A 22,139-nucleotide genomic window follows, 5' to 3' on the forward strand; every position below is an offset into this window, starting at 1 on the left:
TCGATGGTGCTCAATGCAATTCTTGTAAGAGACATAATTTTTCACTCGGGTGTCCGTTTGGGGTGATTTTTTTTTTTAATTTTGGGTATTTTTTCAAGATCTACACGTTTGACATGTTAATATGCACATTTGGGAAGTGTAACACTTGTAAAAAATAGAAAAGTGCAAACATACCTCATGTTTAAGACATTTTTTGGTATATTTTTAAGTTTTAAACTTCCCAAATGTGCATATTAACATGTCAAACGTGTAGATCTTGAAAAAATACCCAAAATCAAAAAAAAAATCACCCCAAACGGACACCCGAGTGAAAAATTATGTCTCTTACAAAAATTGCATTGAGCACCATCGAGCCATTATCGAGCTACCATCGAACCACCATCGAGCTAAGTCATTTTTTCATGAAAATCTTGATCTTGAAGGCCCCAGCGAATGGTGGCTCGATGCCAGCTCGATGAGACCTTCAAAATCATGATTTTTCATGAAAAAATGACTTAGCTCGATGATGATTCGATGGTAGCTCGATAGTGGTTCGATAGTGCTCGATGATGCTCGATGCAATTCTTGTAAGAGACATAATTTTTCACTCGGGTGTCCGTTTGGGGTGATTTTTTTTTTGATTTTGGGTATTTTTTCAAGATCTACACGTTTGACATGTTAATATGCACATTTGAGAAGTTTAAAACTTAAAAATATACCAAAAGATGTCTTAAACATGAGGTATGTTTGCACTTTTCTATTTTTTACAAGTGTTACACTTCCCAAATGTGCATATTAACATGTCAAACGTGTAGATCTTGAAAAAATACCCAAAATTAAAAAAAAAATCACCCCAAACGGACACCCGAGTGAAAAATTATGTCTCTTACAAGAATTGCATTGAGCACCATCGAGCACTATCGAACCACTATCGAGCTACCATCGAACCACCATCGAGCTAAGTCATTTTTTCATGAAAAATCATGATTTTGAAGGTCTCATCGAGCTGGCATCGAGCACCATCGAGCCACTATCGAACTACTATCGAACCACCATCGAGCAAAGTCATTTTTTCATGAAAAATCATGATTTTGAAGGTCTCATCGAGCTGGCATCGAGCACCATCGAACCACCATCGAGCAATGTCGATTTTTTGCAGATTTCAGAGTTTCAGATCTGAAAAAAATCGCAAAAAAAACCCAAAAATCATGTCCAAATCTGTTCGAAATATAATATTTAGTGTGGTGGTGGTGTTGTGAGGTGAGAGAGAGTGAAATAAGAGAGAGAGAGAGGGAAGAGAGAAGAGAGAAGAGAGAAGAGAGAAGAGAGAAGAGAGAAATGAGAATGAGGAAGAAGTGAAAAGGGCATTTTGGGTAATGTGCAAAAAATTAGCATTATTTTGTAAATTTTAATATGCCTAGTATTTTTTTTGTAATTATAACTCTTATCAAGCATACATATTAAAATTTCCCTAAAATAAAATAAAGACCTAAATTTCTGACCAATACCAATAGTTCGTGGCATTCAATTCCATAACACCAATATTTATTGCAGAAAGTGAAATTTCCAAGGAAATATGCCACATAATATCCAAATCTTCCTATTTTGATATAAACTATAATATTTTTTTTCTAATATTACTAAAAAGAGATTATTTCGGAGGACAACTTCGTCATGCTATCTATATTAACCAATAACAAACGAAAATAATTAATATATAATTAAAGACGGACAATAAATACTCAAACCAACTTTTATTTATTTATTTATTATTATTATGAATATTTATTTATTTTTATTGAAAATCATGGTAGCAACTAGCTATTATTTTTTAAATAAAATAACTAGCAAGTTGCATGCAATTCACCAAAATTTGACTCAACAAAGAAATCCACTCACACAATCCACTATGCCCCTCCCAAAAAAAGCACCACCAGCCCTAGGCTCTAAAGGGCTCCAAAGGCAACGGTGTAGAAGGCCCGTGACAAAAATATAATAACCAACTCGTAATCGTAACAAAACCAAAAAAAAAAAAAGTCGTTGATAAAAGAAGAAGGAGGAAGATGATAAGCTCGTTTAATATATTTTTATCGGCATTTCACATTATATTAATTCTGGTTAATTTCTTACCCAACAAAAATAATAATTTTGGCTAATTATTATAATCCGATATTTTATAATTAACATATTGAATTTTAATTTTCTAGAAAATAAGTAGTATAAATTAATTAGGAAAAAAATGCAATTTAATAAAAATAAAATAGCTTTAGAAATGATAGTAAAAATTAAAAAATAATAAAATTTTGGGTGCTTTTCCAGTGTAACTCTCACTTTTGAGTGTAAGGTTCATCTTTTTCTTATTTTCGCTAACCGAATAATTTTCAGTATAATTTTTTTTAATTATAGTGTATATTATAGTTATTAAAAGTATTTTATAAATTTGTAAATTTTTTTGAATAATTTATGAAAACATAATTAAAAATATGCACATGTAATAAAATATTTTAAACATATTTTTAATATTGTAAATTATTTAATTTTTTTTTAAAATTTACAAAATTTACAAAATATTCAAAATAGATATAATATATACAAACATAACAAAAAATTACTCCAAAAATCACGAAGATATCATAAAGAAAGATGAGAGGGTATATCAAAACACCCAAAAATAGAGTGCTTTACAATTTTCCTAAAATTTTAACTTCGGTTAACAGAAAGAATTGACTTGCTAAAAAAATAAAATAACTTATTAATAATTAATCAAAATAACAAGTGGGTACTATTAAGTTAGTGGTGAAATATTATATTTTATTGATAAATGCATAGAAATGGGGTTCAGAGTTTCAACGCGTAAAATTATTATTAAATAAAAATATAATAAAAAATTTCGCAGCTAAAAAATAAAAAAAAAAGTAGGTAATTATTTCGTATCATGTATTTTTATAAAGTATTATTTTAGTATCTTGAGTTTATAAATAATATTTATTTGATATTTTATATTTTGAAATCGTACATATTTAGTATATTGTATTTTAAAATTATATATATTTAGTACTTTATATTTTAAAATTATACATATTTAATACCCTAAACTCAAATTTAATTAATAAAATTTTATTAATTTAATCAAATTACAAAATTTTAAAATACCAAATATTTATATTTTTAAAATACTCAGTGTCAACATTATCGAATACAGATGAATACTTTGCAAAACCATACACTACGAAACGAGTAAATTAAAAAAAAAAAAAAAAAAACTTACATTGTCGGTGTACATAAAGTTTGGATAGCCTGCCAAGCTAAGCTTTATTTTTATTTTTAATTATATTTATCCAATATTTTTTTATTGTTATTATTATCTCATAAAAGCAAAGAGTTTCGCTGAAATGAGGAACAAAGGCCTTATCTCTCGTCTCTGGAATTCTCTGGCTCAACTGTTCTGATCCTCAGTTTTTTTTAGAGAGAGAAAGCGGGCTCTAGGTCTAGAGAGAGACTAAGAGAAAAAAAAATGGACCTTGGTGATTCATACAGAGCAATGGAGGTTCAGTACATACGTAGGCACCACAAGCATCAGCCCAGAGAAAACCAGTGTACATCTGCTCTGGTCAAGCACATCAAAGCTCCTGTTCAACTCGTACGTTTCTCTGAACCGTACGATCGCTCGGTCTATGATTTTTCTTTCGATTGTTTTTTGGCTTTTCGCGTACTAGGATAGGTCGAATCATCTGATTGCTTTCTGTTTTGGGGGATTTGAAAAAGGGGGGTTTTCCCCTCGTATTTGACTTTGATCAGTGTTTGAAGATCTGGCAATTCTGCTCGATTTAGTGTGGTTTTCAAACATTTCTTCCCATTTTCTAACTGGGTTTTCTTACTTTTGGTTTATTCTAGATCTGTAAGTATGAGTTTTGGGAATTATTCGGGTATTCGATCTTTGGGGCTTTCTCAAAATGCTTTCTTAGTTGTTAAGTAATGACTATTTTTCCTTTTTTGGTTTATTTTTTTTTTATCTTGAAGTGGGAAGACCTTGAAAGAGTTGGAAACAAGTAAGAGTTTTTTTTCCCAAGTATAACACACCTTTTATGTGTGATCAGAAGGAAAACAAAAGAGTTTATTTAAATTAATTTGTTACTATTTCTCGCAATGAAACAAACAAAGAATTGAAATTGTTGTGGCTGAGATCTAATGGTTGCCTTTTCTCATATCAGGTATGGTCGCTTGTTAGGAGATTTGATCAACCCCAGAAGTACAAGCCGTTTGTTAGTAGATGCATCATGAAGGGGGACCCGGGTATTGGAAGTGTTAGAGAGGTGAATGTTAAATCTGGGCTTCCTGCTACAATAAGCACCGAAAGGTTGGAGCTACTTGACGATGAGCAGCACATTCTCGGCATCAAGATTGTTGGTGGTGATCACAGGCTAAGGGTATAGACTTTTTTCTTCTTATTCTCTACTTGTCACTTCAACCTTTCTTCACTTTTTTTCTTGTATAAATGTGACCTACACTTTTCTAGTGGTGTCCACATGGGGGATTGTTTTGCAACTTACAAATTAAGGTATTTCAGAAGGGAGGGGATAATTTATTACTGAAGTAGTATTGCACTCATGCTTTTTGACATGCATAGGTATATAATTGATATGCAGTGCAAGAAAACTGGTTTAATATCAAGGTAAAAAGGAAGTCATTGATGTTGGAGCCTCTTAACGAGTATTTGAGGCTGTAGTCTGTGATCATAATCATGGGCACTCATCCATTCGTTGATGGGGCCTAAATTTGTAGTCCTGATCATGCTTTTCATGAATGATCTTTAAAGGCTAGACACAAACCAAGGACCGTTAATAGCTGTCATTATTTGCACTGTTTCTTCGAGTTGTTTGATAGAATATGAAATTTACTGATGTCCCCACAAAAAATGTTCAATATATTTCGCATAAATATTCTGTATGAAGGTCTTCTGACCATGTTTTGCCACATATTGCAGAATTACTCTTCAATTGTAACTGTTCATCCTGAGGTTATTGAAGGGAGGCCAGGAACATTGGTTGTAGAATCCTTTGTTGTGGACGTCCCTGAAGGAAACACCAAGGACGAGACATGTTTCTTTGTTGAGGCCTTGATCAGGTGCAACCTTAAATCGTTGGCTGATGTCTCTGAGAGGATGGCTATTCAGGATCAAACCGAACCTATCAACCAATAGTGGATACAGGGGTGGGCACAGGAGCTCATGACTACAGCTAGGCTTTTTGATCTCAGATAGGTAGGACGTCCCTCCAAAATTTTGGAGTTTTGGCTATACTGCTGGATTTTATATTTCTCTTGTGGAGATCCTTCAACTCTCTTTCCATTCCCATCTGCTCTGGCGTTGTCTTCCTCACTGTGAAAAAGTGCTGCTGGGTTTACATCTTTGAGTATCAGATGGATGAGCTTTTGTTCAAATAGGCGATCCGAGAAATGGAAATATGGATTTCTTGTGACTTAATTGTGCTTGGTGCTACCAACCTTGCTATGGCTTTTGATCTGTAAATAGTGTTGGAACTATATGGTACCTAGGAACACTGGGGTTTTCATCTTGTAGGTTGCCGGAGAAATTCACTTGGAGAAGCCACTTCTGTTATGTGTTGTTTGTTTTGTATATACTATACTCTTAATAAATTATTGTAATTGCTTTAATTTTGTTCCACCGTTCGTTTGTTGGATCTCTTATGAATCTTTCCTTTTAAAGGGGCGTTTCACTGAAATATGAAAATTCTAATTTTGTTGCGAGATTGTGATGGTTCTAGAAGGTGCTTGTACTTGTTGAATGGGTTTTTTCTGTTCATTCATTTTAGTGTTGCATATTACTTTTCCACTAGGCTTTTCTAGTGGTGACAGCTCCATTATTTGCCTAATAATAGCACTGGAGAAGTTTGAATTGGGGTAGTATAAACATTGTATTTGCACAATTTGTTTGTCCAGCTGGACTCAGCAAATGCCGCGTGTAGGATTGAACAAGTTGACTACGATGGGAAAAAAACCGAACATATTAAAAGTATTCAAAAGGATAAGATGAAAATGAAACAACAGGTACAATCTTGATATAGGACCAAAATCTAGTTGAATGGCTCAATATTGGAATATGCATACCCTTCTGTCTATTCTATCTCAAGAAATTGAGTCTGAACCTTCTCCTTGAACGTTAGTGGCTCTAGCTTGTTCTAGCTGTATCCTAAACTAGATGCATCTTTCCAAGTCCCTTCTCCATGTGATAAATCAAACGAAGGTGTTATATTCGATGAAGCTATACACGTTGACTGGACCAGATGCGTGAGTTAGCATACTAGTATTTGTTGATTAGCTGTAGCTTATTCTGATTAGTGTGTTGGATCATGTGAAAGTGTTTTGAGCCAACAATTTAGTTCTTCATAGTGTAGTCTTTACAAGAAGGCCATTAGCATAGTGGAGCACTTCTACCAGCAATCATTGCAGGTGCACTTTCCTTCCTTTATATGGTGAAAGCGAAGGCCATCTCTAAGGAAAATCTCACGGTTTCGTATCAAAGACATGTATTTTGCTGCTTCATGACAATCATTGCAAACTCGAGTATTCTTAATAACTCTTATAGGTGCTCCACCTTTTGTCTTCATCAGTCCATAAGTTATGGCCAACTTCTCTGTGTGACTCAGTAGCATCTTCTCCTTCTTTTCCTTCTCTAGTTTCTGGTGTATGCAGTTGATATCAGGGACATAACCCAATTTCTTCATTTCAGAAACCAACTGATATAGCTCGAAGTATACTTTCCCAGCGTCTGGATGGGGTTTTCCTTCTGCAGAGAACATATGAATGGTGTGATCAATTTGTATCCAGCTCCAGACCTGGCTGATTTTCACTCCTCTTTTACTCATCAAGTTTTTAACACGCTCCACATCTTCCCATCTGTTTGACATTGCATACAAGTTCATCATCAAGACATAATTGGCAGAGTTATAGGGTTCTATCTTGAAAAGATTTTTGGCTGCAATCTCAGCAAACTCTAAGTTTCCATGGGTTCGGCAAGATGCAAGAAAAACTCCCCAAATGGAAGCATCTGGTGTCATTGGCATTGTTTCGATAAAATCCCAAGCTTCATCAATATAGCCAACTCTTCCAAGAAGATCTACCAAGCAACAGCAATGCTCAATCGTTGGGTCGATGTTATAATCTTGGCTCATACTATCAAAAAGTTTCCATCCCTCTTTAACCAAACCAGAATTCTTGCAGCCAGAGAGGAGAGCTGTGAAGGTTATAGCATCAGGCTGGACACCTGCATTGCACATTTCATCAAAGAGAGAAATGGCCTCTTTACCAAAACCGTGGATGGAAAATCCCATGATCATGCAATTCCAGGAGGCTAATGTCTTCTTTTGAATTTTCCTGAAAACCCGGAGGGCACTTCCCAAGTTACCTGCCTTAGAGTACATGTCTATAAGAGCTGTGGCTACAAACACATCTTCTATAAAGTCAGTTCGTATGCTGAGTGAGTGTATCTCTTTACCCTTATGTAACAAAGACAGGCCTGCACAAACTCGAAGTAAGATGGATATGGTAGCTGAATTAGGCTTGATACCTTCCTCTTTCATTTCAATAAAATATTTTAGAGCATCCGTATGGTTGTCATTTTGTGAACAACCTGATATCAGAGCAGTCCATGAAACCACATTTGGTGTTAATCCTGAACTCTTGATCCGATCTATTACAGCTCTAGCTTCCTTTTTGCGGCCCCATAATGAATATCCTGAACAAAGACCATTCCATGTTACCAGGTCGGGTTTGACTCCTTCCTGAACCATGCAATTCAAGAGTCCTTCAGCCTCTTCAAAAAGACCCTTGTAAGAATACCCTGTATTCATTGCATTCCAAGAAAATATGGTTCTCTTCTTCATAGCACTAAAAACGGCCTGAGCACGACTTAAGCTATCACTCTTAATATACATGTCCAGCAAAGAAGTTCCTACATATACATCATTGTGAAGTCCATTTCTGATCACAAATCCATGGATTTCTTTCCCAAATTTCAAGGAACCCGATTCAATAACTGATTGAAGAACACTAGTGATGGAGCTTGAATTTGGCTTGAAACCCACACTTTGCATTCTCCGCAAGATGGTGAAAACTACTTCGTATGAGCCATGAAGAGAGTGACCTGACAAAAGACAATTCCAAGTCACGATGTCTGGCTTCATATTGTACCTTTCCATTTCGTTTAGAAGATGCCAAGCATCACTAAAACAACCATATGAAGCGTAGGAGGAGATGATTGAGTTCCATGAAGATAAAGTATAATCTTTCATCGAATCAAAGACAGTTCTTGCTAGTTTAATTCTGTTATTTCTGGAGTACATGGTAATCAGCGAATCACACATTGATAAATTAGATTCTAATGCCCGCCGTAAAATGTAACCATGAATCTGCTTTCCTTCCTCGAGAGCTCCAATCTTTCCACAAGCACGTAGTACTTTTAAAGTTGTACTACTATTTGTTTTTAGAAATGAAAATTGCATACCCCTAAATAGTTTTAAAGCCTTTAACCATCTCTCGTTCTTCAAATTCAGCAAGATCATCTCATTCCATAAGATTCCTTCTCGATCAGACATTTCGCAAAACACTTGCTTGGCACTTTCAATGCCCCAACACGTCCCATAGAAACTGATTAATGCAGACTTCAAATACACATCCGCATCAAAACCACTTTTGATCAAAAAACAATGCATTGCCATACCAAGCCATGAATCCTTCAAACATGCGCAAAGCTTCAAAATTATAGTAAGAACTTCACTATCAAAGGTAACACCCTCACAGTGCAACTCACTAAAAGCCTGAAGAATTTCAACCGGACTACCCCCAAAGCTCCTAAGCTCCTCTAAGAAAGACCTCCACATAAGATAATTTCGTGGACAACCCATTAAAAATACCATGGTTGCGGACTTGAAATCACCGAATTCCAAGTAAGAGGTGATCAAGCTTTTTACCTCAGTGTCCAAATTCTCCTTTTTTAACATTTTTATCATCTGGGCATGTAATACTTTCACTGAACTTAGAGTTTTGAGCTTTCCCACTTCATCCAAAAAGTGAAGATTAGCCAGTGGAGATGGAGGAGAGGAAAAAGAAAGAGGGGTCTCATAAGTGGTGCCTCTGACTCTAACACAGAGAAAATTGAGTGTGTAGCTTCTGGGTGGCTTAGAGACGTGTGGGTTTTGTAGGAAAAGTGGGTTAAGGTTGTGAAATGAGGCCAATTTATCCATGGAGGCTTGATAGTTTCCCAGCAAGGACGAGGTGGTTTGGCTCCAAGATGACAGTTAAAAATAAAGGGCATATATCTCATTGTACTGTAACTTCGGAAAAAGTTTGGAGCTTTGGGATCTTGTGGATAAGGTAAGGTGTATCCTAAACCAAGAGTTATTATGCTAAATCACAAAAGTACAAAATGCTAATGAAAGTCATTTATGTTTTTGGATAGACAATGTCACTCGGTAACTTGTACATGAGACCGTACAACAATCATGAACTCTTTAAATGTATGTTTTTAAAAAAAGCAAGTTTCATTCTTGATAAAGGTAATTGGTGGTAAGTATATTATTTGTGTGCATGTTTTGAATGCTAATATTGTTAATTTTTGGAAGATAATGTTCATTGTTATTATTAATTGATTTTTTTCTTAGTAAAGTAATTTTATCATTATTTTACAAAATGATAAAAAAAAAATTTATATTTACCGATTAATTTTATTATTTATTTATTTACAGTATTTTATACTATGGTCTAGGCTCTAGCTAATAACACAAGTAAAAAGTTTTTGTGACTCTTTTTGTGAGAGTTCGAATCTCTACGTTTTCACTCCATTATTTGAATTAATATTAATATGTTCATGTTCTAGCCTTGTCAGTTAGGCTATATTGTGTCATTATTTTTTGTAGCACTATATTGTGTTATTTTGAGTCACAGTGATTATCTGTATTCTAGCTATATATCTAGTTTTGAATTGAAATATTTTCGCAATGTATCAGAAATATTATTTTATTTGTATCAATATATAAATAAATAAAATAAAAAATATATTTTTATATTAATAACAAAAAAAAAAGATAATACAAATATAATATAAAGGAAACATAAAAATTTTAGCATTTGGCTGTGCTTAATAAATCCAATGCGGATTTTTTTTTCATTTTTCTTTTAAATCCTTTCAATTTTTAAAATATTAATTGTATACATTTATTAATATTGATCAAGTAACAACTTAAAAGCAAACCCTGGATCTACTATCTTAAATAATCGTAATACATACCAACGCAACAGCAGGACAGATGTGCCAAGGCTATCTCGAACCCATTATTACATATATGGTGTTCCACCAACACCAACACTAAAGAATCTTATCACCATATTTTTTTTCTATTACAATCACAATACTAAAAATTACACCAAAAAATATATTCTTTATTATTATATTATTTTTTAATAAAATAGAATATTCTTTTTATTATTATATTATTTTATCGTTTATTTATTTAATTAATCAATTAAGTAAAAATGTCATTATTAATTACATGAAATAAATTATTTTCTTATAGTATAGAGTAAGAATTTTCATATACAAATTAAAATAAATTATATAAAAAATTAATTATGAAATATTTGAAATTTTATTTAGAAAATTAAATTATGTGTATTTATAAATTAAAAAACTCAACATAAAATATAGACCCAAATAATACTCATATATTTATATATATAATATAAATATATTTATCTTTTAAAAAAAATATAAAATATATATAAGAAAAAAAAAACCTTTTGCCGTGTGAACAGTGCACAGCATATATGCCGTGGCACTATTCATAAACGGCTAAATGAGGGTATATTTGAAGTTGGGTTGGAGTTATATATCTACTGTTCACGACATATAATGCCGTATTCCCGTTCGATTGGTGATGGCCTAATAGATGTCGCTTGGGGGAAGGCCACCAGGGGACAGGTCCTATAGTTATTATGCATTATATTTTTAACTTATGTATTATGATTATGTTAGAAAAATGACTCTTATCATAAGTTCCACGAGATTAAAGAAGAACAAGTCCCACAAACCTAAAAGTTGCATGAACCAAATGGACAAACCTCACAATTATTATGAATGTTTTTCTAAATGTTATGTATGAGTTATGATAATGTTATTGTTGACGCTATTTTTTGTCAACTTAAAAATGAAGAACAATTAAACAAAATATCAAAGGAGACAAACAATAAGAGACGATTTTTATGTGGTTCAGTAGTTAAAATCTGCCTAGTCCATGAGTCGGTGTTATTCAATTTTTGGAATTCTCTCAAAGCTTTTCTGGAAGCAATTTTACAGAGTCTTCCCCATACAAATTTCTCAGTCTCCACAAATGAATTGTTCCACGCTATTTATAGAGTGTGTTATACCCAAAAAATAGGAAGGTGCATTCTAGGAGAGTTAAGGGGAATGGTCCTAGGAGACCCCAAGGAGGGTGTGGTCCTAGGAGACCCCAAGGGTGTGTAGGAGGTAAGCCTCCCAAGGTTTTCTAAGTGTTGGCTCGAACGTGTCCAAGGTAAATAGCTAAGGAGGAGGAGTCTCATGCAAGAGAATGGAGACTTAGACTTTCATAAGGAAAGTCTATACAATGTTCGATCGGACATGTTTGGGAGATGCTAAAGGAGGTTGCCTCAATGTTGTCCAAGGTGAGGTTGCCTCAATGTTGTCCAAGGTGAGGTTCCCTCAATGTTGTCCAAGGTGAGGTTCCCTCAATGTTGTCCAAGGTGAGGTTGCCTCAATGTTGTTCAAGGTGAGGTGCCAAGGAGGTTGCCTCGTACCACCTTGGTCCGAGGGGAAGCCAAGGAGATTGGTTCAAGGAGGAACATGGCATGCTAGAGGAGAGTGCATGTTAGAGGATAGAAGTGCATCTCCTACCACCATGTACGTTCAACCCACCAAAAACATGTCCTACCACCATGCATATCCTACCACCATGCATGTTCAACCAGCACTTGCATGGGTAGTGAGTAGGAGGTGGACCAACTAGCTAGAGGAGACTAAGTCAGACACAACTTCAACAACATACGCGGGAATCTCTCGTTCTTCCCACAAATGGGGAGTTTGTTACATTTTGAATTTTGAATGTTTATTTGTAATATAAATGTAATAAATATAATAAAATATCCCTATTATAAGGGAATATCAGTTGAGGATCCCATCTCTATAAATAGAGAGCTGATGGGATGAGAAGGGGGTCTTTTTTGAGCTTCTTCTTTCTAGAGAGATAAAATTGGGTCTGTCTATTCTAGAGAGAGAAAGTGCTGAAATTAGAGAGAATTCTTGTATTTTCACAATTTATACTGAAGAAACTCAGTTGGCATAATCCATCTGATCTTGAGTATAGATTTATAAATCACAACTCTAAGTGGATTAGGCTATTACCGACAATCGGGGCTGAACCACTATAAAAATCTCCTGTGTTCTTTACTTTTCTTGTTTATACCGTTTTTCGTCGTTTTGATTTCTCTTGAAGGCTTGTCATTATTGACGTGCTCACGTCGTTGGCTAAAAACGCAGTCAACAGAGTGGTTTACAGAATATCTCCCCTCACATTTCGGGGAGTTATTATTAAAATCACAAATTAAATATAATTAAATGCATATAATTATACAATACGCATATAAATCCCATGATATTCAGGATTTTACAACAGATTACAACCAATCCCTTATATATAGGGATTTAAAAACAGTAACTATGTTCACACTGGGCTATCGACCTCGAATAATCGAATGCCTCCGAGATTGATCGACCATCATTAGCTCGCTACCTTGATTCACCTTGGTCTTAACAAAAGACTTTGTTCAGATCATCCTTTTTAAGCTCACAATGCTCGAGCTCGAGTCGTCTTATCTGATGGCAAAAATTAAACCAGGAGATTTTTACAAGTGTTGAACCCCTGCCATTGTAACTTGTTGATGCTTGATTGGAATTTCAGTTTTTGACGTATTGGCCGAAATATCCCCTCGAGATCAAACCTTCTATCTCGTCCTTTAATTGCCGACACTCGTCGGTTGTGTGTCCAATGTCTCTATGGAATCTACAGTATTTATTTGAGTCCCTTTTTGCCTTCTGATTGCTCATGGGGTCAGGTCGTCTGAACGGGACCTGGTTTTCATTGGCCAAGTAAATATTCTCCCGAGGCTCATTGAGCTCGGTATACACCTTGTATACGGAGAAGTATTTATCCCCTTTCTTATTTTTACCTCCATCAGCCTCGAGGTTATTCCCTTCGTTCTTCTTCCGTTTAGAAAGGTTATCCCAAGAGGGTTTTGAAGTTATTAGAGTTGCCGAGGTCAAGGCAGAGTTCACGTTTGTCGTTGTAGTTATGGGTGGAGAGGTCAGGTTTAGTGCTAACCTCGCCTCTTCTACATTGACAAATCTCTGGGCCTTTCAATTGAACTTGGTTATTGACTTGATAGGTTTCCTTTGTAAATCTTCCCAAAGGGAACTTCCTGGAAAAATACCCACTCTAACCACCATTAGGTGCCCGCTATCGTCGACATTCCGAGCTCGGGCCACTTCTAGGTTAAACCTCGTGAGGTAACTCTTTAATTACTCATCTTGCTGTTATCGGACATTGGTTAAGGCTGAGGCCTCGAGCCTGATGCCAATAGTTGCTTTAAATTGCTTCTTAAAGTCTCTAGCTAATTGATCCTAGGACGAGATCGAATGTCTTCTAAACTTCTCAAATTAGTTTTTTGCTGGTCCTGTAAGTGTGGCTGGGAACATCATACATCTGAGCTCGTAGCCAACATTGCTGGCTCGCATAATGATGTTGAAGGTACTCAGATGACTATATAGGTCTGAGTTTCCATCAAATGGTGGGACATGGGGTATTCTGAATCCCTGAGGAAACAGAGTGCTGGAGATATGTGGGGCAAAAGACTCGAGCTCCTCATCGGACTCTTCAGCCTTGTCCCTGTTACGCTCGTCTTGCAGGAGCCTGAATGCTCTTTCTAACTGGTCAATCCTTTCCTGGACTAAATCCACTGGGGGTCGAGCTTGGGCCTAAGGGGGCTGGTTATTGTTAATAAAAACTCCAGCTCCCTGTCTTGGTATAGGGTTATACGCTGGCTGTTTACAGCCATTTAGATGGTCACGCAGATTAGAGTTCGGAGGATTATCTCGCCCTCGGTTATGGTTTAGATGATCCCGCAGATCAGGGTGATTCCCTCGATTCCCTGTATGCCTCAGCCCAGTGTTATAAATGCTTACTGTTATCCCCATTTCCTGTCCAGGTTCTGGGCCCTTGCCTCGGCCCGCGTTCTAGGGACCAAATTTGGTATATGGGCCTTACCCAAGGACTACGGACTGGGCCTATGTAGAGTGGTCCGTGACGTTCCTCTGGGTTCATCTTCAGATTGGACGGTCCCGGCCGTGTCCGAAGTGCCCGGACCGTCGCGGCCATCGCGTCCCTGTCCCGGACCTGGAATGGTCCGGGCTCGAAGTAAACGTAGCAGGCCAAAGGTAAACGAACCTGGATCGTTTCTCCCCCAGGCGGCTAGGACACTGAAACCGCCTCATTTCGCGTGAGCTTTGTCCCCCCACTTTTCGTCTGCGGAAAGGGTCACCTCGGATTATCTGCTGGTGTGTCAGGACTGCGCAGCCAAATACTCTGACCGGTCTTGTCCCCTGAATCGGCCTCGTAACTCGAATTGGTTAGAACCAAGGCGCCGTTTTGTCGGGAGAAGGCTTGCGTCTCAGGGCAACTCGTTGGGCCTGAGCTGATTGGAGGTCAGTGTGTTGTTTATCTTTTCTGCTTGGGCCTCCTCTAGGAAGCCCCCTTGTGCACATCCCCCAGACGGGCCCGGGGTGGATCCGGCCCAAACCCGATGTCCCCTTCAATCTATAAATACAAGTTGTAATGCAACGTAAAAGGGAGAGAGGCAGAAACTCTGTTGAGATATAATCAGACCATTCCATTGTAAAAGCGGTTCCTAGCTCTAATACAGATATATATACATAGACTCGTGGACTAAGGCTAGTTAACGCCCCAACCACGTAAAAATCTTGTGTCAATCTTCCATTTTCATTATTATTATCAGTTAATACCCCACTTTAAGATAGTTGCCGAAAATCTCGGTTAACAGTTTGGTGCTTTCATTGAGAGCTGAAGGAAGCTAGCGCCGACGTCAGGCCTTTACTACGATGGTGAACACTCGTAACACCACCTTCGACCCTGCCAACCTGGAACAGGGCAACGGAGACCCACTGCCTTCTCAGCGCATCCCTCAAAACCTGCCTGAAGACGTGCCTCCCCAGACGAGTCGCAAGACTACGAGGGTGAGACAGAGTACGAAGTAGGAAACGAAGAAGAGTACTATGAGGAGGAGAATGAGGGGGAGTATCATGATGAAGCCACGGATCCCGAGGTCCCTCGCGACGATCAGCAAGACCCGGAGGTGACTAGACTGAGGCAGCAGATCCTGGATCAGGAAGCCAGGATGGCTGAGCAGGCGGAGGCACACCGCTGGGTGCAAGAGTCTCTCCAGGCCCTGCAAGCACTGATGGCCGCGCAGGGCCCGGCGGCCAACCCCGCGGTTGGCCTGCACCCAGAAACGCAACAACCCGCTCCCCAAGCGCAAATCGGGGGCCCCAGGGGGGTTAGCCCGATCCGTTTCCCAGAGCCTCCCCCCGACACGGCTCCGAAAGTCCCGGACAGGGAGCGACGGACGACTCGGAAAAAGACTACCCCCGTCAGTAAAGCCGGGGCACGTTCGCGGCCGTTACCTAGGAAAGAGAAGGTGCGCCCTGTCCCAGGACGAGGCCACCCAATTGATCCGCAGGGGGTACGGCCGCAGGACAGTCAGCCCCGGCCCGCCCCAAGGGCGAACGGGAGGGAAAAGTCTTTGCACCCGAGTGCCTCGGTCAACAAGAACCATCGGGAACGATCCCGCCGCGAGGATCGTGACGCTCTCAGCTCCGGGGACGACACTTCCCGGGTAGATTTACGTGACGGACTGAATGTCCGAAAAGAGCGGGCCCGCAAGCAAAAAATCCTTCCTCGGAACGGCGACCTCAGGAACGACATAAACGACAGGCGCAACGAGAAAACCACCCTGGGGGATAGCGCGGCCAGGCAGCTCATGGAGCAAATGACAGCATTAAAAAAGGTCACCGACCGCTTGGTCCGCAAGCAAGAGGGCGCGGACACTGACTCTGACGAAGAGGACAAGGAGCCGTGCGCGAGACATATCCTAGACGCCGTGTTGCCCAAGGGGTTCAAGATGCCAAGTCTCGCCGCCTACACTGGAAGCACGGACCCTAGGGATCATCTGTCCCGGTACAACCGACTCATGACCGTGGCTCACGTCAGCGACAACGGCAAATGCCTCTGCTTCTCCATCACGTTGGGCGGTCCCGCCGAAGAGTGGTGGAAAAGGCTTAAACCGGGGTCCATCCAAACATGGTCCGGGCTACAGTCGGCTTTTCGGAAGCAATTCGTGGCCGCCATGAGGATGGACATGCAAATCAGTGCCCTCGCCAATATTAAGCAAATGCCCGCAGAAACATTGAGGGCCTACATCCAGCGTTTCACTGAAGAAGCCTCCAAGACAAAGGTCGACGACGGATAGCGCCTGGTGGCACTACAGTCTGGAATCCGGGCCGGGTCCCCGCTCTGGGACGACATGCAGCGCAATAAAGCCGCCACCCTAGAAGAATTTATTAGGAGGGCCCAAGGATTCATCAACTGGGAGGAGGCCCAGATCCAGGCCTTCGGATGGCCCTCGGCTCCTCATCCAGCCCCTCAGACGATTCCAGGAGGTGCGGGACATTTCCCCGCGCATTCCTACGCATCGCCCCCCTTCGTCCCGGGGGCGGTTGTCGCGCCCGGCATTAGTTACACGCCTGCGGTGTACGGTTCTGCCGCTTCGGGATACGCCCCGGCCCACTCAACGCCCTTCTCCGGGTATGGTGTCGCGCCAACAGGGCACAGCATGGCCCCCGTCGTGGCCCAGCAATCGCAGACCGGGGTAACCGAGGCAAGCGTGAATCCCTCCCGGAGTAAGCGGGTTGGCAAAGGCCAGAACCGGCCGGAGTCGGCCAAAAAAGGGAAGAGGGGCTATGAGCCCCAATACTCAGAATACACTAACTTGGTGGATTCCCGGGAAAACATCTACCTGGCTACAGAAAGAGCGGTCCATTACCGGAAACCTAGCCCCATGTTTAGGGGGGGGGGGGGAGGAACCCCAGAGACACCAGCAAACGGTGCGCCTATCACAAAGATGTGGGCCACACCACCGACGAGTGTCGGTAGCTCAAAGATGAAATTGAAAACCTCATCAAGCTGGGACACCTCCATCAGTGGGTAAGGATGCCCATAGGCGTCCCGGGCATGACAGCAAATCCCAGGCAGTCTGCGGCGCCGGCAACGACTCGTGCATACCCGCCCCAGGGAGGGTATGCGCAAGGGCTCCTGGCACAGACCCCTCAGGGGGCCGTCGCCACGCAGGCCCCCGGTCCTGGGATGCCCTATCCTTCCGGGGTAGCGCCCCCTCGAGTGGACGGGCATGTGTCGACCATATCAGGCGGACCCCACCTAGGAGGCCCTTCGAAGAATGATCAAAAGCGCTATCTGAGCGAGCTGGACCATGACCAAGAAGTTTGCGCCCTTGTCCAGGCCCCTGCTCAGCGCCCCAAACTGATGAACCTCCCCATCACGTTCACGGAAGACGACGCCCGTAACGTCCATTTCCCACACCACGACCCACTGGTCATAGATGCTCAAATTGCCAACAAGATGGTGTCCCGAGTGTTGGTGGATGACGGAAGCTCCGTCAACTTATTGTTCAAACCCGCCTTTGCCACCATTGGCCTGACGGAGGCTGATCTGGCGTCCTGCCCGACCCATATCTACGGTTTCAATGGGGATGCGATCCTCCCCATGGGAAAAGTCCAGCTGCCCGTAACTCTGGGGGGCGAGTTGCAGCACTCGTTCAAGTTCTGCACCTTTGTGGTGGTGGATTGCCCGACCGCTTACAACGTTATCTTTGGTCGGCCTGCCCTGGTCGAATTTGGGGCCATCACCTCCATCCGCCATCTGTGCATGAAGTTCCCGTGCAGCAACGGGGGGTAGGAATGGTCCGCGGAGACCAGAAAAGTGCACGGAAATGTTACCATATCTCTGCTCGTCCCGTCTGCATGGTCCGGGATGAGCCCGTCGATCCGAGATTCCGCCCGGCCGAACAAGCTGACTAGGACGAGGACGACCTGGACCCACGATCGGGAGATGAGCGCTCCCTTGAGCCGATGGACGAAGTAGAAGAGGTGTGCATCAGCGACTCCGACCCTGCCAGGGTCGTCCAAGTGGGAAAGAACCTGCCGGGAGACATTCGGGCCGCCATTATCACCCAGGTCAAGGAAAACCAAGACCTCCTAGCATGGTCACACTCCGATATGACCGGGATCGACCACAATATTATATGTCACGCGTTAAGTATTGACCCAAACGCGACCCCGGTCCGCCAGAAGCGCAGACCTTTGGGGACGGAGAGGGCCGAGGCCCTGAAACTGGAGGTGGAGAAGCTGTCTTCCATTAACTTCATCCGCGAAGCCGTGTACCCCGTATGGCTGGCCAACCCGGCCTTGGTGCCGAAGCATAACGGGACATGGAGGACCTGCATCGACTTCACGGACCTCAACAAAGCGTGTCCGAAGGACTGTTTCCCGCTCCCCAGGATAGACCAAATGGTGGATGCTACGTCCGGTTACGAGATCTTGAGTTTCATGGACGCCTACTCGGGCTACAACCAGATCTCCATGCACGTGGCAGATCAGAAGCACACCAGTTTCCAAACTGACAAGGGCATCTACTGCTATGTCGTCATGCCGTTCGGACTCAAGAACGCCGGAGCAACCTACCAGAGGCTCGTCAATCGAATGTTTAGAGCCTTTGTACTTATACCTGGCCGTAACCGAGCACGCCATCAGCGCCGCGTTGGTGCGCGAAGAGGAAAGGACTCAACTCCCGGTGTACTACGTGAGCAAGCGATTACTAGACGCCGAATCTAGATACCCACTAATCGAAAAACTGACTTTCTGCCTGCTGACGGCATCCCGGAAGCTTCGACCTTACTTCCAAGCCCACACGATAAAGGTCTTAACCAACCACCCCCTGCGACAGGTGTTGCAGAAACCTGAGGCGTCGGGGAGACTCCTGAAATGGGCAATGGAGCTGAGCCAATTTGATATATCTTACGTACCCCGGGTATCCATTAAGGGACAGGCCCTGGCCGACTTCATCGTCGAATGTTCCGGGGTCATCCCAGAAGAGAGTACCCCCGCGGCCTGCAGTTCTCCCGTTTGGAAAGTCTTCGTGGACGGAGCATCGAACGAAACGGGGCCGGTGCCGGGATCATCCTGGTCTCCCCGCAGGGGCATCAGCTACAAAACGCCCTCCGTTTCCAGTTCAAAGCGTCGAACAACGAGGCGGAGCACGAGGCCGTCATAGCCGGCTTGCATCTGGCCCGAGAAGTAGGGGCGGCGAACCTCGAAATATACAGCGATTCTCAGCTGGTATTCAGACAAATCTCGGGGGAGTATCAGACCAAGGGGGAGCGAATGGCAGCATACGTAACCCAAACGAGGGAGATGCTCCAAGCGTTCACGGCGCATTCCATCCGCCAGATACCCCGGGAGAAGAACGTCTTCGCGGACACATTAGCAAAGCTAGCAACCAACGCAGAGTCCGAGTTGGCCGGGCTGGTCCCCGTCAACCATCTCCCCGTCCCAAGCATCGGGACTCCGACCGTCCATGTCGTCGATCACTCCAATTCATGGATGGGGCCACTGATCCGCTACCTCTCCACCGGGGAGGTTCCGAACGAGCGAGCCGCGGCCAGGAAGCTTCTGTACCAGGCCCACCGATACGTCATGATGGACGGGAAACTTTATCGCCGGGGACTGTCTATGCCTTACCTCAGGTGCGTCTCCGGGACTGAGCTGGGCGCCATCATGCATGAGGTCCACGAAGGCTTCTGCGGAGATCACACAGCCGGACCCAGTTTATCCAAGAAAATTTTGCGCCAAGGATACTTCTGGCCCACCATGAAGCGGGACTGCATAGACTACGTCCGCAAGTGCGAACAGTGCCAGAGGTACGCGAAGATCCCTCGGGCCCCCCCAACAGAGATAACCTTGATGAACAGTCCCTGGCCCTTTGCAGTGTGGGGGATCGATCTCGTGGGATCCCTCCCAACCGGGAAGGGAGGGGTGAAGTATGCCATTGTGGCGGTAGACTATTTCACGAAATGGGTTGAGGCGGAGCCTATGAAAACGATCACGTCCAAGAAGGCCTTAGATTTCGTCGTTAACAACATAGTGTGTCGGTATGGCCTCCCCTACAAAATCGTGTCCGACAACGGGAAACAATTTGACAGCCTCCACTTCACGGACTTCTGCGAGAGGCACGGTATAGTGAAGAGTTTCTCCGCCGTGGCCAGGCCTCAGGCAAACGGACAGGCCGAAGCCGTGAACAAAATCCTAAAAGGGACCCTGAAGAAAAAGCTCCAGGCCTGCAAGGGCAAGTGGCCCGAAGAGCTCCCCCGCGTGTTGTGGGCCTACCGGACGACCGAACGGACATCAACCAGGCATACCCCATACTCAATGGTGTACGGATGCGAAGCCGTCATCCCAATTGAAACAACCATCCCGTCCCATCGTCGCGACACATATGATCCCGCCCAGAACCACGCCTTGCTCCAGGAATCTCTAGACCTTATCGAGGAGATCCGGGAAGAGTCGCAAGTGCAGTTGAAGATGTACCAGGGCAAGATCGCTCGGCATTTCAACTCAAGAGTCAAGAGCCGTAAATTTGAAGCCGGCGAGCTGGTCCTGCGGAGGGTCTTCCCTGCCACACAGGATCCCGGAGTAGGAGTTCTGGGCCCGAATTGGGAAGGGCCGTATGAGGTTCAGCAAGAGATCTGCCCCGGAACATACCGATTGAAGCGACTCGATGGCTCCGAGGTTCCACGCGCCTGGAACGCAGAACACCTCCGTAAATACTACCAGTAGCCCAAGGGCTCGTCCCAGTTTAATGTTTACGCTGTAACATGTACGCCTCAGGGCTAATTCCCTTTTCTGAACAATGAAAATGACGTGTGCAAAACGTCATAAAGGGCTTTTATTTCCACGCAAATGTGTGCCTCAGGGCAAGTTCCCTCTTGAACTCCTTTCTCAAGTGACCCCAGACCAGTCTCCGCTCACTTGCGGGGGGTGTCATCCCAGGCACAAAAATAAAAATAGGACCGAGCCCAAGGCCGGTCCCACCCCGGACGAACGACGTCCGGGGGTACAAATAAAAGAGGACCGAGCCCAAGGTCGGTCCCACCCCGGACGGACGACGTCCGGGAGTATAAAAATAAGAGGACCGAGCCCAAGGCCGGTCCCACCCCGGACGGACGACGTCCGGGAGTATAAAAAAAAAGAGGACCGAGCCCAAGGCCGGTCCCACCCCGGACGAACGACGTCCGGGGGTACAAATAAAAGAGGACCGAGCCCAAGGCCGGTCCCATCCCGGACGAACGATGTCCGGGAGTATAAAAATAATAAGAGGACCGAGCCCAAGGCCGGTCCCACCCTGGACGAACGATGTTCGGGAGTATAAAAATAATAAGAGGACCGAGCCCAAGGCCGGTCCCACCCCGGACGAACGACGTCCCGGGGTACAAATAAAAGAGGACCGAGCCCAAGGCCGGTCCCATCCCGGACGATCGATGTCCGGGAGTATAAAAATAATAAGAGGACCGAGCCCAAGGCCGGTCCCACCCCGGACGAACGACGTCTGGGGGTACAAATAAAAGAGGACCGAGCCCAAGGCCGGTCCCACCCCGGACGAACGACGTCCAGGGGTACAAATAAAAGAGGACCGAGCCCAAGGCCAGTCCCACCCCGGACGAACGACTTCCGGGGGTACAAATAAAAGAGGACCGAGCCCTAGGCCGGTCCCACCCCGGACGAACGACGTCTGGGGGTACAAATAAAAGAGGACCGAGCCCAAGGCCGGTCCCACCCCGGACGAACGACGTCCGGGGGTACAAATAAAAGAGGACCGAGCCCTAGGCCGGTCCCACCCCGGACGAACGACGTC

General features: G+C 43.3%; 2 protein-coding genes across 2 annotated transcripts; one reads left to right on the top strand and one right to left on the bottom strand.

Moving 5' to 3' along the window:
* The first annotated feature begins 3,364 nt into the window (after positions 1-3,364).
* LOC133797522 (abscisic acid receptor PYL9) lies at positions 3,365-5,745 on the top strand. The gene is made up of 3 exons (XM_062235446.1): positions 3,365-3,619; positions 4,191-4,406; positions 4,964-5,745. The coding sequence occupies exons 1-3, from the start codon at positions 3,494-3,496 to the stop codon at positions 5,177-5,179; spliced, it is 558 nt and encodes a 185-aa protein (XP_062091430.1). The 5' UTR covers positions 3,365-3,493; the 3' UTR covers positions 5,180-5,745.
* A 215-nt stretch (positions 5,746-5,960) lies between these two features.
* On the bottom strand, positions 5,961-9,253 carry LOC133797521 (pentatricopeptide repeat-containing protein At4g01030, mitochondrial). The gene has a single exon (XM_062235445.1). The coding sequence runs from the start codon at positions 9,237-9,239 to the stop codon at positions 6,429-6,431; it is 2,811 nt and encodes a 936-aa protein (XP_062091429.1). The 5' UTR covers positions 9,240-9,253; the 3' UTR covers positions 5,961-6,428.
* Positions 9,254-22,139: the final 12,886 nt, after the last annotated feature.

The sequence above is a fragment of the Humulus lupulus genome, chromosome 8 (genome assembly GCF_963169125.1).
Source record: "Humulus lupulus chromosome 8, drHumLupu1.1, whole genome shotgun sequence".
Lineage (NCBI taxonomy): Eukaryota > Viridiplantae > Streptophyta > Magnoliopsida > Rosales > Cannabaceae > Humulus > Humulus lupulus.